The sequence below is a fragment of the Scardinius erythrophthalmus genome, assembly GCF_964197995.2.
Source record: "Scardinius erythrophthalmus genome assembly, chromosome: 16".
Lineage (NCBI taxonomy): Eukaryota > Metazoa > Chordata > Actinopteri > Cypriniformes > Leuciscidae > Scardinius > Scardinius erythrophthalmus.
Window position 1 is genome coordinate 1,320,100 of NC_138236.1, and position 15,773 is coordinate 1,335,872.

Genomic DNA, 15,773 nt, shown 5'->3' on the forward strand with positions numbered 1-15,773 from the left:
AAATGAATCAGTTATGACTAGAGACTATAAATACTACATCCGGCACAAGAGTATAAGTGCAATTCTGCATTCTGAAATGAATAACAGTTCATAGAATGCTAAATGTTTGTTAGAAGGTTTATAATAGAGTAGAATAACCATGGTTGTTTCTGAGAGACTGATGACACTATCGTGAGCCGTTTCTGAAACGTGGTACGACACGCCAATCCTGATTGGCTACTGCAGAATCGAACCCGCAACCTTCGGGTAACCAGTCTGACTCTCTAACCATTAGAAAGTTTATGAAAGTTTGTTTCCGCCACAGAATATAAAATAAAAAAAGGTAATTGCGACTTTTTATCTCATAATTCTGACTTTTTATCTCAGATTTGCATGATTATATCTTGCAATTATGACTTTATAACATAATTGAGAGATTTAAGTCTGAATTGCATGTTATAAAGTCAGAATTGTGAGATGTAAACTTGCAAATGTGAGATAAAAAGTCACAATAATCCTTTAAAATGTATTATTCTGTGACGGAAACAAGCTTCTATGGAAAACTGATACATTTTATCATTGATAATTTGAAATTCAAGTCTTTTGTAACATCACAAATGTCTATAATGTCACTTTTGATCTATATAATCTGTGTTTGATGATGAAAAATTATTATTATTAACAAAATATAATAGAACAAAGTACAGTATAATGTAAAATAGAAGCTGATACATCCACACAAACACCTTACATAAAACGATTATCACATGACATGAACCCTAACCTCCTGTATTTAGATTTCTGTCAGCACCAGAAATGAAAGTTTGGAAACAGAAAATTGCATTATGGGAAATTACACCATAAATCAATGTCATCCAGACAGAAAATGCATATAATGGCTCGGCACAGCATGTGAAGAACACAATGAATGTCTTTTAAAAGGCCCTGTACATTAGATGCACTTTAATGCATTTCACTAATGTGCTTCTGCATTAGAATTATACAAGAATAAACAAGTGACCCTCTAAAACCAGCAGACGTGCAAAATTACCGCTTGATCAGATGATTTACAAGCGGCGTTAGAGTGATATGATGGTTGTAGTGCATTTGCTCACTGGTAGACCGTCAGCGAACCATTCATTTCATCTCAGTTTGTGCTCTAAAGTCTTAAAGCATCTTAAACCCCTCTTCACTTCACACCAGCGAGACCATTATCTCCACGTCACTCAATGAGACAGGTCCTACTCTTCTTAATATAGCTTTAACAACAGATCATGCACTCTGGCACCGACGCTTTGAACAAACACGTTTCCCAATTGTGTTTTCTTCTTAAACGACGGCATTTGAAGTTGATCTCTCTCTGTCTGTGTTTTCTGCGTATGAACACGACGCATCTGTCAGCTCATCTCCTCATATCGTCCCGCTGAGCTTCACGCCTGTGATTCGGGGTAATGGAGGCACTTTCTGTTCATCACGACAGGTTGAACGCTGTGGCTTTCTGTATTATGGCAGTCAAATAAACGTCCCGAAGTGGAAATGAACCAGGCTTGGAACAGAAAGCATGTTGAGGTTTTACCTTCGAGACGGGATTATTTCTAAAGAAGCAATTACAAACCTCGTCCCTCAGCAGGTGGAAAAAACTAAATAAAACAAACGGAGACGTGATAAAAGTGTGCGTTTGACTGATGGACAGATCCTGGAGGAGCGAGACTTTAGGAACTGGAATTGACTTCTATTGGATTGGATCTATCCATCCATCCATCCATCCATCTATCTATGTCTATCCGTCTTTCTATCTATCTATCTATCTATCTATCTATCTATCTATCTATCTATTTATCTATCTATCTATCTATCTATCTATCTATCTATCTATCTATCTATCTATCTATCTATCTATCTATCTATCTATCTATCTATCTATCTATCTATCTATCATCTATCTATCTATCTATCTATCTATCCATCCATCCATCCATCCATCCATCCATCCATCCATCGTCTATCCGTCTATCCATCCATCCATCCATCTATCTGTCTATCCGTCTATCTATCCATCCATCCATCCATCCATCCATCCATCCATCCATCCATCCATCAATCACATAAGCTCAACAATATACATGACTAACACAAGTGATTTCGATGGTTTCATGCATCCAGTTTAGTCTGGGTCATGTTTTCTTTTACTTTGCGTAGGATGAGAGGATGTCGAGCAACCTGTTCATGTTGGCATCAGTCTAACTTGGCTGGCTTCTACCTAGTGACAAATGAATTTGTGCCAAAATACCATAGTAGAGGTTGACTGGATGCAACAAATGAAATTGGAAATGCTTTCCCATAATAAGCCTATTTTACTGTCCATGACCCATCAGTAAGACCTGTGATGAACCAGTTGAGAACCACTAAAATAAAACATCCACATGTTAAATCATAATCAACTGAAAATGACGTTATTCACTTTCTAAATACCTGTTCCTGAACACTGTTTCATCTTGACAAACACGCTGGGTCACTGCGTTTCATTGAAGTGTCAATCCACAAACCTCTGAGATTTGGTTTGCTCAATCCTCCTGTGTTTCCCTTCACATCAACGGTGGTCTATGCAACAACCATCCGCTTTAGCACAGCCATTTTACCTGCCATCGCTTAACATGACAGCTTCTACAATAAACACTATAGAAACATGACATAACCATGGCATGTGGCCTGTCATAACCAATCACGGCCTCTACCACTTGCGACAAATAACATCTTTATGTCATAATGAATGTTGTTGGGTGATGTGCATGACAGGTACACGACTGTGGAAGCACTCGCCTGTCTGATGCTGACAATGTATCCACTAATGTTACAGGATCAATACAACTTAAGCTCTATGCAGAATTTGTGACCTGCTGTCGATTTGCACAGAAAATGTGAGCCTCGGTTTCAGGAAAAAAAAAAAAAAATCCATGTGTACAGTAATGCACTTGCAAAGGAAGTCTTCAATTTTTGAAGACAATTTTTCCTTGTAATAATGTATGTTTGCAAAATTGGAACTGCTGCGTCTGTGTAGATGAAGATGAGAGAAGCAAAGTGTATGCGTGTTGTGCACACGCTACATTATGGCCAAGCATGCGCCCCTTAAAATAGCCTCTAAATAATGCGCCGCTGACTTTAGACGAGGTTTCTCCTGGTCTGTGGCGGAATTGTTTTCTGAAACTGCAAAATAGCACCAGGGAACGTTTGCGCCGGAACACGCCTCCTCTTTTCGCTGAACCGCCCCCAGGAGCGCAAGTTCATTCCCTAATTTACAGACGTGCGTCTGTGGAGGGAAAAGTCCGTTGTGCGTCGGGTGCAAAACAGGAATGATACATGCGTCGGTGTACAAAGTCAATTGCGCTGGGTGCAAGATAGGGCACACTGTTTTAAAAGTATAGCCACAGTAATTAAACATTATACAAGTTAACATGACATGTAGTCCAACTGCTAAAAGGCATTTAGGATGACTTTATATGTGCAAACAATACTTCATTTACATGCACAATCAAATAAGAATCAAGAAAAATCAAATAAGTGCTTTAAAAACATAATAAATTTTTTTAAAGAAGAGAAAAGACCAGCACGATTCTTCATTATTTTCAGTGGTAGTCGTCAGCTTGTCACAGATGCTGCTAATACAGCTTAACTTGCATTGAACCTGGGATATCAGAAAGCGCTCAGAAAGATATCACTGAACAGAGAAGCTCTCTTCTTATGGAAAATGGCTGCTATTTTGATCCCACTTGCGCTTACTCGAGATGTTCATAATAGCTCCCAAAGAGCCTGTGAAAATACCAGCAGAAATAAGGACTATAAGGACACTTTCATTTCAAATCATCTGACAGAAAATAGACCCACCATTATGTCTGATCTTCCCTCAAACGTCAAGCCTTTAAAATAAGTATTGGTAGACACAGTAACCATTTAATACAATGATAGGTAGCAAGCAAGCTCTATTAGAGAAATTTAGCAAAGTAAAATACAAAAAAAAGTACATGTAGCTCAAATATATAGACCTATATATATACAAGACAAACCATAGATTTATAGATATAAATATTATTGCTGGGCAACTATTAATCGCATCCAAAATAAAAGTTTGTGTTTAACCTATGTACATAGTATTTGTGTGTACTGGGTATAATTATTTTGTATATATAAATACACACATATGCATGTATATATTTAAGAAATATTTGCATGTGTATACTGTATATTTATACATAATTTATATTGTATATAAATATAAATATTTTATATATAAATAACACATTTTTCTTAAATATATACGTGCATGTTTGTGTATTTATATATACAAAATAATTATACACAGTACACACACATATATAAAGTAAACACAAACTTTTATTTTGGATGCGATTAATCGTTGTCCAGTACTAACAAATATCTTTATACATATAAACGTTTTTTTTTTTTTTTTTTTTTTTTGTGCATCCCGAACACTAGCTCAACCAATCCCGTTAGTTTGGGGATTGATCTGTTTGCCAGACCAGTCTCAGTAATTATTCAGCAGAATCAGTTATTATTTTTGCAATTCTGTGCCGCCAATGCAGCAGAATTTACACAGTTGACCTTAAATATCTATTTTCAGGTATAATGGTGTACAATCATATGTCTGGAAGAAGTGCTGAGAATATAGTGGGCAAACCGCTGAGGTAATTACCACAGGGTGATCCCAGGAGATGAGCCATTCATCCCTCTATACATCTAATGACTCCGCTGCCCTTGAAGATGATGTAAGTTTGTCAGAGCGTCTATATTGTGAGGCTGAGCACATTTCAGTACACGGCAGTCTTTCCCTGGGAGCCTGTCACAATTCATTCAGAATTATTGCTGCTTTTGCATTCAAGCAATCAGCAAACACGACGAAAACCTTCACAGAATCCACAGGGACGGAGCCACCAGGAACCCAACGACACGCAGATTTCACGGGCCACCAAAGAGCGTGACGTATTGCAGAGACATTACGATGCAATAGGCCACGGGAAGCAAATTTCAAAGGTTGCGCAAAAAGACAAAGAGTGCTGCCATTTCTGCTGTGTTTTCATTTTGCTCACATTTCCATAAACGGGTGCTCTTTAGGCATCCCAGCAAATGTTTCTGAATCAATGTTTTGGCCTGTCCTAGCATTTAGATGACCAGAGGCTTTGCAGGGAAAACTGTTAATGCACATTGTGATGAGCGAGCATTAGCATGTTGATCATGACATATGGTATTTCCATTGGCATTGGCATTCAATTAAAGGGCAGACAGAAAGGTTGAGGTTTCGCATCTAACTCTACACTCAGAAGCTGACTCGTACCGGATGGCGATAGACACATTAATCAAAGCGCACGCACTGACTGTCAAACTTGGTTTCGGTTGTTGCGACGTGACAGAAAACTGACAGGAACCAAAATGAGATTTCTTTTCCCCTGTGTGTGTCCATCTCTCTCTCATAAATGTTGAATCACCAGCACATTAAAACCATTCGACACGAACCAAACCCTTATTATTGCTGCTTGCTAGGACTCATAACCCTGAAATTACAGGGCTAGTCGAGATGAGGTGTGCTTTTGCTTGGACATACAATTTCAGCTGGTGGATCAAAGCAATTCAATTCAATTTACATTTATTTGTATAGCGCTTTTCACAGTACATATCATTTTAAAGCAGCCTTACAGAAAATGCATGAGTCTACATTACAATTAGAGTGATCTGTTATCAGAGGTGACTGTGTCCAAATACATATACAAATCACGCAGTTCACTAACAATGTATTCATTTAAGGCAGAAACAATGAGCTTGTTGAAGTAATTATTACAAGTTGTGAACATAATTATTATAATATATAGAAATATAGCATTGGTGCATGTTGATTCAGAGTTTGCATCATCTGAAGCCCTTGCAGAAAACACCCAAGAAACCACCTAGAACGCTCAATAAACTGCGCCAAAAATCACAGGTGGACTCTTTTGATTAATTGGCCCATGTTGAGACCTATAGATCCCCAAGAATATCAAAGAAACTTGGGGACAAACACCCATAAACTATTCAAAATACTCTATTAACTATCTATAACACCCTTCAAACCACACCAAAACATCATAGTGACCATTGTGGGCTCTTTTCACTCATTAACCCATGTTGGGAGCTATCGATCCCCAAGAATATAAAAGATTATTAAAAGCAAACACCTAGAAACCATCCCAAATACTCTAAAAAAAAACCTAGAGCACCCTACAAACCACGGCAAATCATCACAGATAGGCTAATTTAATTCACTGACCCATATTAAGACCTATAGATCCCCAATAAATATCAAAAGACCTGGGAGCAAACAGCCATAAACCACTCAAAATTCCTTATTAACTATCTAGAACACCCTACAAACAGTGCCAAAACATCTTGATGACCATTGTGGGCTCTTTTCACTCATTAACCCATGTTGAGACCTATAGATCCACAAGAATATCAAAGAGTCTTGGGAACAAACACCCAAACTATTTAAAATACCCTATTAACTATCTAGAACACCCTTCAAACCACACCAATACATCAGAGTGACCATTGTGGGCTCTTTTCTCTCATTAACCCATGTTGGGAGCTATCGATCCCCAAGAATATAAAAGATTATTAAAAGCAAACACCTAGAAACCATCCGAAATACTCTAAAAAAAACCTAGAGCACCCTAAAAACCACGGCAAATCATCATAGATAGGGTAATTTAATTCACTGACCCATGTTAAGACCTATAGATCCCCAAGAATATCAAAAGACCTGGGAGCAAACAGCCATAAACCACTCAAAATTCCTTATTAACTATCTAGAACACCCTTCAAACAGTGCCAAAACATCTTGATGACCATTGTGGGCTCTTTTCACTCATTAACCCATGTTGAGACCTATAGATCCACAAGAATATCAAAGAGTCTTGGGAACAAACACCCAAACTATTTAAAATACCCTATTAACTATCTAGAACACCCTTCAAACCACACCAAAACATCAGAGTGACCATTGTGGGCTCTTTTCACTCATTAACCCATGTTGGGGCCTGTAGATCCCCAAGAATATCAAAGACACTTGATGGTAAACACCCATAACCCTCCAAAATACCATATTAACTATCTAGAACACCCTTCAAACCCCACGGCAAAACATCATAGAGACCATTGTGGGCTCTTTTCACTCATAAAGCCTTGTTGAGACCTATAGATCCCCAAGAATATCAAAAGACCTGGGAGCAAACAGCCATAAACCACTCAAAATTCCTTATTAACTATCTAGAACACCCTTCAAACCACACCAAAACATCAGAGTGACCATTGTGGGCTCTTTTCACTCATTAACCCATGTTGGGAGCTATAGATCCCCAAGAATACAAAAGATTCTTGAAAGCAAACACCTAGAAACCATCCGAAATACTCTAGAAACCACCTAGAGCACCTTAGAAACCACACCAAAACATCATAGATAGGCTCATTTAATTCACTGACCCATGTTAAGACCTGTAGATCCCCAAAATTATCAAAAAGACCTGGGAGCAAACAGCCATAAACCATTCAAAATACTTATTAACTATCTAGAACACCCTACAAACAGTGCCAAAACATCATACAGACCATTGTGGGCTCTTTTCACTCATTAACCCATGTTGAGACCTATAGATCCCCAAGAATATCAAAGACACTGGGTGGTAAACACCCATAACCCTCCATAATACTTCATTAACAATCTAGAACACCCTTCAAACAGTGCCAAAACCTATTGGTGACCATTATGGGCCCTTTTCACTCATTAACCAATGTTAGGACCAATAGATCCCCAAGAATATCAAATGGTGAACACCCATAGCCCTCCAAAATACCATATTAACTACCTAGAACACCTTTCAAACAACATCATAGTGACCATTGTGGGCTCTTTTCACTCATTAACCCATTTTGGGACCTATAGATCCCCAAATATATCAAACAGCCAAAATACCCTATTAACTATCTAGAAAACCCAACAAAAATTGGCAAAAAATCACAATGACCATTGTGGGCTCTATTGATTCATTAACCCATGTCGGGACCCAAACAGATTTTACCAGTAAAATCCATAGCAGCCACCCAGCAAAGCCTATCTCTTCATGAAAATGCTCTAAATCAGACTTTAAAAGATCCTCAAACACTTCAATTACATACATCAATCTGTGGAGATGAATGACAATGAGACAAAGTCATTGTGAATTCACTGGGAATCCCAGGTCCTCTGGAGTGCAATAAACTGCAGGATTAATATTACAAAACCCATAAAATTCAGAAGCACATTAAACACAAAAGCGTGAGCCAAAGCCCAGGCTGGTCAATGGGACTGAATAATTCAGACTGTAAAGAAGGAGCAGATGGGGAGGCATGCTGTGGTCAGGTCAGGAGGAAAACAGGTGGACAGAGGGATGGAAGATGGCGACTGGTTGAGGAATGACAATCACTGGCTACGTTTACATGCACAACTTTTGTTTCAATCGGACTGAATTCAGTCCGATTGATGAATCCGAATGTAGTGTTTGCATGAACGCTTAACACGTGATCGGGTTGATGTGCGCGTTTACATGTCACAAGATTCAAAACAGAATATATTTTTTGACATGCGCACACTGCATGAATATACAGAGTTTCTCGCTGTTTGTGCATAATAACCATTATCCTACATTGGTTCTTTATTTGTTTTAAACAGCAGACTTAATATTGATCCATTTCTGGTCATAATTAGGAGACAATTAGCATATGAACCGTTGTGCCGCTGCTTATATTTATCACACAGTCCAAATGCCCAAAAGCAGTCGTCTGTGGATGAGAGTCTGAAACAAGGACTGGTGGGATGATGCTCCACTTCAGAGATGCTGAGTGAGTGAAAGACGGATTATAGGATGATGGGACACTCATTTATACAACACTTTATTCAACAGGAACAACAGCTCGTTCATTACGCTATTTCTACGTCATTGCACATGCGCAGTGCTTTCAGTTTCGGGTTTCAATCCGATCAAGTGTTTACATGTTCTCTCGATCGGATTAGAAAAGGAATAAACTGCCCCTTTCAATCCGATCGAAATTTCATTCGGATCGAGCTCAATCGGATCGATTAAGGTGTTTACATGAGGATTTTCACTCCGACTGAGCCGTCAGTCCGATTACTAACGGATTATTTGGTTGCGTGTAAACGTTGTCACTGAGGGTGTAGATGACCCAGACGCTTAAACCCAACTCATTGCCAGAGGCTGAAATAAACATGACGGTGCAGCACAACATCTGCTCAGAGATTAAACATAACCTTTTGGGCAGAAAGAAGTGATCCAAACCAAGCCTGACCAGAAACAGACAGCATTTTATAGAGTACGTATGAGGGAAAGTCTGATTTTCCTTGGTCTTTTGAAATAAAGCCTGATGCACAATGGAGACACAATCTGGCTTTCAGAAATCACAACTACAACAATTCCCTAGCAAGTCAACACCCAGAACGATGAATTAGCAATCATCCAGAACCACCCAAAATGCCCTGGAAAATTAACAGCCTGAACAAAGAATTTGCAATCATTCAGAACACAACCAAAATTGCCTCAGCAAGCCACACGCTTCAAACAGTCCAGGGAATTGAAACTATACAAGGCCAATAATAACCCAACTTCAAAACAAGCACTCAAATTACACCAGGCGGATTACAACCTTCACACATCAAACAAACCTTCACATGACTATAAACTTTCAGAAAGGCTTTGTGAAGGATAATGTGGAACTATACTGGACCTGACAGAAAACACATCACCCAAAGTAGGCATTGTTACTCATTATACATGCAAAGAGCACGTGAGCCAATCATAACAGAGATCATTTACATATAGAGATCGTACAGCAGCAAACAGCATTAGTTAACTATACTAGTAAATATAATGTTAATCTTAATGTTCATTACAACATTTACTAATACATTTTTAAAATATACAGTTCTATCTGTTAATATAGTTAATGCACTGTGAACTATGCAATTATTGTTTTGTTTTTTTTCAAACAACAACAACAAAGATGAATAAATATAGTAAAAAAAAATGCATTGCTTATTGTCAGTTCATAACTCATGTTAACGAATGAGACCGTATTGTAAAGTGTTTTCTCCGAAACAAATTCGACTGCTTTTGTGCAAGAACCCTTGGCTAACATTATACAGTGTACTTTGGGGGAGGGGGATTCATTCCCTTTAATAATAGTTATTATTAGAGTATTAAGGAATGAATATATTGCCTTTCATTTTTTCTAGCTTAACGCCCACTGCCTGCTGTCAAACACTTGTGTGATGAATAAACCTTCAATTGACCGCTACAGTGAGCATTATGCATTTCCAAACTCAAAGCCATTATAAACCGCAGAGAGAATTAAAGACTGTGTTATATTCCTTACCTTCATAATATATTTTAAATCCATGGGCGCTTACAGCAAAGTCGCTGGTAAGACGCAAGGAAAAAATGGATCCGGTACTTGTGACAGGAGCTGGCACCTGGAATCCTGTTAACCTGCATGAGAAGAGAAAACATTACTCATCCAGATAGAGAGCAGTTTGAGGATTCATGCAATGCAGTAAAATCAAATCAAATGCATTAAAATGCAATGCAATAAAATAAAATAAATCGTATTTCCTTTTTTTTTTTACTTTGAAAAAATACACTTTTTATATTTACATTTTGGAATGCAATGTGACGTGTTCTATAAGATTCACCCACACTTTAAGCCAAACATTTCACAAAAGAGCTTGTTAGGGTTGCATGATAAATTAATGCCTATATTATTCAAAAATGTCAAAAATTGGAGTTAGTCCTGAGAAAAGATCAGCATAATTTGTTTGCAAATGCTGGTTTGGTTACATATTATCCAATGCAAAAAATTCATGCATTTTTAAGTGTGGCTCAAAATACTATTTTGGCCCACTGTATTTTATTCTTAGCTGTTTTGACAATACAATTTCCCAGGAGTCGTGCCCACTCTAGACCTCTCGCCGACTCGACTCTGGTCAAGACATAAAGAATGAATCACGTCTTCCTATTTCATAAAAACTCATTGGTCTTCGTATCACAGCCAGTCCTGCCTTTACAGGATGTGACGCTCTCTGAAATTGGATTTGAACTTGGAAACGATCAATGAACCTCGATGATTTTACAAACATATTAAAGTCAACATGAATATGAATATGAATTTGACATCCACATGAAAAGTGTTTCAAATAGTGTCAAGAAAGGGCAGATTTTTATGAGCTTGCTTGGTAACAAAAAAGTGGGAAGTGTACACCATAAATGACATTTCAAAACATGCACTGGACCTTAAAATAATTTTTTATACATCCCAGAAAGAGAAAAGACTCATCGAACGAGGGTTCACAAAACTTTACTGTCTTGGTGAATTTAAATTAGTTCAAGAACTGAAGTACCATGATGTTTCTGACTGGAACAACAACCAGTTTGCCCCTTTTTAATATTTTTTATTATTGAAGTTAAATGTGAATTGGCATTGTCAACACATTTCACTAATGCAATGTAAAATATTGACTTGATTGTATCCATCTGGAAAATATCTCAATGTGATAAATGGGCATTATTTTTTCATAATCATGATTAACAGATTAAAAGATAAACAATATTTAAAAACAATATTTCCCACCATGTGTGTTTGTTGGTTAGTGCCACAAAACCAGACAGTCCCGCGACTGAACATTTAAATTCAGGTCATTTTTGTGGTTGTAAAAGCGGCACAAAAGAGAAGCACAATCTGACTGCTTGAGCTTTAATATAACATTTCCTCAATCAATAGCATTCATTTTGAAGTCTGATTGAAACCTATTTAAAATTTTTATTATTCTTTTTTTTTTTTTTTGTGCAGTTTCATTAGCATACTGCAGCTTTTTACTGTAAACATGAAATCAAAAATCATCCCTATTTACTTTCCTTCACAATATCCCCGCTCTTATTGCTCACGATTCATTCAATGCATGTTATTCCAAAGGAAAAAAAAAACATATTTCATAATCTTTCATCAAAGTGCAATAACTTTCTCCACCTCTGAAATGATGAAATCAAGGCTGCAGGGGTGGGCAAAACAATATCAACCAATAATATCACAGCAAACTTTTCACAATCCAATCAAAACCCAATCAATTCCCATCCTAAAATATTTCCAGCTGATTATTTCGCTTTTCTCTGAAATACGTCACAAGGTAAAACATTGCAAATGTCATTTCACGTTTTGTTTGAAGATTACGTTTTATTTAAGACTCTGATAAATTGAATTACTGCAGTGCTGGAGCTCAGGTTAATGATTTGATGAGCACATCTCTCACCTGGCCTCGAGGCAATTAGCAGAAAATTGTATAGTCAAGTCCAGAGGGATATTAACGAGGTTGAGTGAAACCGTATGCCAATATAATGTGTGGTTAAGCAGAGGTCAGAATCGGGACGGATTCTACACGAAACTGGACCAGATTTTATGCCGACAGTCAAAAGTCTCAAAAGTCTCTGTTTTCTCCACTAAGAAAACAGAAAATGCTTCTTGTTGTTAATTGTTGTTTGTAATGAAAAATAAAGCTTTGAGCCTGCGGACAGCCAGCGGATCTGAGGGATTAATTACCAGAGTGAAGAACAATCAAACACTGGAGGAAAAAAAGGGAATTATCCCAAAGAGAGAGCCAGTAAAAGATTCTCAGTCTTATTAGTTTTTGTTGGCTGACTGTGAGTCCATGTTCACACGCACACACACACTCAAGACGCAAGCACACACACACACTCACACGCACATGCACACACACACACACACATGCACACGCACTCAAGACGCAAGCACACACACACACACATAAACACACACACACATGTTTAAACCTTTTTCTGGCTCTCTAAAGCTGGAAATGCTTCAGGCATGAAGAGTTATTGAGCTCTGAGTATTGGTCAAATTTAATTCAATTTGCGCAGGTTCCTCACGGACGGACTGAAAGGAAGCGGCTCCACTCCTGATTCGACGAGCGAGGACTAAATCACGCATGTTGATGATGATGTTGTGTGAAGATTTTGCAGCCAGATGCATCAAGTGCTTCTTTTTAGTTTGAGCCAAGAACGCTTTAAAATAAAGTTTTTCCTTTGTTTTTCATCCTTTAATAATTGTAGACAGCTGCCAGATCCTGGACTCAAGTTTTAGGGTTTTACTTTTTTGTTTTTGTAGTTTATAAAGGCTCTTCTAGAGACGAGTGTTGCTATGATAGGGGCATCGGATGCTGTTTCATCTGTGTATATCGCATCTGTGTACATTCAAATAAAACCATAAATACATAAATAATTCCCAGATGTTAAAATAAGCACATTTAAAGGGATAGATTGCTCAGAAACGAGAATTCGGTCATTAATTACCTGTGTGCTATTATTTTTTTCCACAAAATGTTGCATGTATGCATTTGGCAGACGCTTTTGTCCAGAGTGACTTACATTATATATGTAGCCTATATATATACACACACACACACACTACATTCTGAAGATAGAGCTTATCTATATTCATTCATATATTCATAGTGGCCGTATCTGTCAAGCTCCAAAACAAAGCTATCGTATGACTTCAGAATAAGTGATATGAACAACATTTATGGTGCTTGTTTTTGTCTTTTTTTAACAGCCTTTATCAATTTCAACTGTTGTAGTTGCATTGAAAAACACATGTCTGCGTTCCTCGGGTTCCTGAATACTCGTTCGAGGACATGAAGGGGAGTCATCATCGGTTGGGAATTAAAACTCGATTCCCAAGGTCAGGAATCAGACACTTGTCATAAAATAAAAAATAAAAATAAACATTTTGATTCTGCTTATCGATTCCTGTGTGCATTTTACTGTGGTTTGAAACCATTCAAGCGCATGAAGACGTGAATAAGATAATAATTTTGATAAGCTAATTTTGTTCTTATTTTATTACTGACTGTTTACTTGTCTTCAATTATGTTTAATGACGTTTATATTAGTTAGTCTACTTGTTTTTGCTTTGGTATTTTTTTTAAAACCAACATTTTCTTGATTCTTGAAAAAATGAACAAGATTAAACATACGTTTTTAATATATTTTATAATTTGATAATTTCACAGTTAATCTCAAGATTAAAGGTATAGCGGAGGATCTTTCCGAATTTTAGATAAGAACCGCCCTCTCCACTTTTTGAAAAAATGCACATGCGCAACACTCTACTTGCTCCCGAGAGGGAACGCCTATTAAACGTGTGCGAGGTTCTCCTCGTGCACGCTCTGTTTACAAGTTGCTGTCGGCATCACTCATACAAGATTACTTTCCAAAAGAAGATTTGCACTTTTTCACCAAATAGCATGCCAAACTTTACCTGTCGAGTAGAAACTTCGCGACTGAGGCATCAGTGGGAAGCCCAACCTGTGTTTTCAGCGCACGCCATCGTGTGAAACAATCTCCCAAAAACACTCTGATCTTGTTTCTCTCTTCTGAGGCCTTTCTCTTCTTCTCATACAGTTCGTACAAACTTTTTCTCTTGCGACCCTCAGACATTTTCAAAGGACCCGGTGAAACGGCGAGCTTCAATGAATTGCTTAAACCGTAACTCTAGCTCACCACCACACATAAACACCTGAAAGTGCGCATGCGCAGAAAGCGAAAACTAAGGGACGAGCACGTACGACGGCCTTACGTAAACATATCACCAGAATGATTGACACTTAGGTGGACCAATAGTTTACACTACCCACCCGGAAAAAGAAAATCCTCCGCTATACCTTTAACATAGAAACAACATAAAGACGGTATATTTTAAATACTTGTTTAATGGCATCTTTTTATGAATAAAGTATACTAATAGCAACAGATGTCTGGATCAAAATGATTTTTCCCTCGAATTTAATACATTTATTAGGCTTCAAAAAAATAACAACATTTAATTTAAGTGAACTTAAAACAATCCTCACATAAACCCATGATAAATGTGATTTAGCTTTTATTTCTCTTTTGACGTGTCGCGCTTGAATGGTTTAAAAGTATTTGCATGAAGAAGAGCGTGATTATATTATGTAACGCAAGCTAAAGGATGACGGAAAAAAAACGGATGCTGCGTTAATTGCGTTAAATATTCTAACGTGTTAAACTGGACAAAAATGAATCGCATGCGTTAACGTTGACAGCACTAGTTCAAATGTTAGACTTTTTTTTAGATTTTACCCTTATTAGAAATCAGAATCGATTAGCAGAATCGAAATCGCTGAAATGACACAATCCCAGATCTACTCCTTAAAGAAATCATTATGACCTCTGTGAAAAATTTCCATCAATTTACAGCAAATGGCTCTGCTGGTCGCAAGTGTCATCCATCATTCATCATTCATCATCTCTGAACAGAGAGCTCCAGCTTTTCTCCCCAGACTTGTAAGATGAATTATGGCTACAAGATGACACTGTACATCAAAGAAAGTTGATTCTCAGCATGCAAATCACTGTGTGTGTGTGTGCGTGTGTGTGTGTGTGTGTGGCGAAGACACTTCAAAGTTAAATGACTGGGCCGACACTATTTAGGAGAAGCAAGACAGGCCAATTACTCAAACACACAGCGCTCACATCTGACCGGACGGCGTTATCCAATTAGCACGGCTCGTTCTGAAGGTTGAGTAAATAAGTGTGATCCGATTGGCCTCGCCGTCTCACCAATCACACTCCGCTAGACAGCCTCGTCTTGACTCTGACATGTTTTGT

The 15,773-nt window shown here is 37.8% G+C and overlaps 1 protein-coding gene across 1 annotated transcript in view; it reads right to left on the reverse strand.

Moving 5' to 3' along the window:
- csmd3a (CUB and Sushi multiple domains 3a) overlaps positions 1–15,773 on the reverse strand; it is a gene marked incomplete at both ends in the record, with an annotated part of 339,298 nt that overhangs the window by 280,529 nt on the left and 42,996 nt on the right. The window contains one exon of the mRNA XM_081389133.1: positions 10,447–10,559. Within this exon, the coding sequence (XP_081245259.1) occupies positions 10,447–10,559 (113 nt within the window). The remainder of the gene's footprint in view (positions 1–10,446; positions 10,560–15,773) is intronic.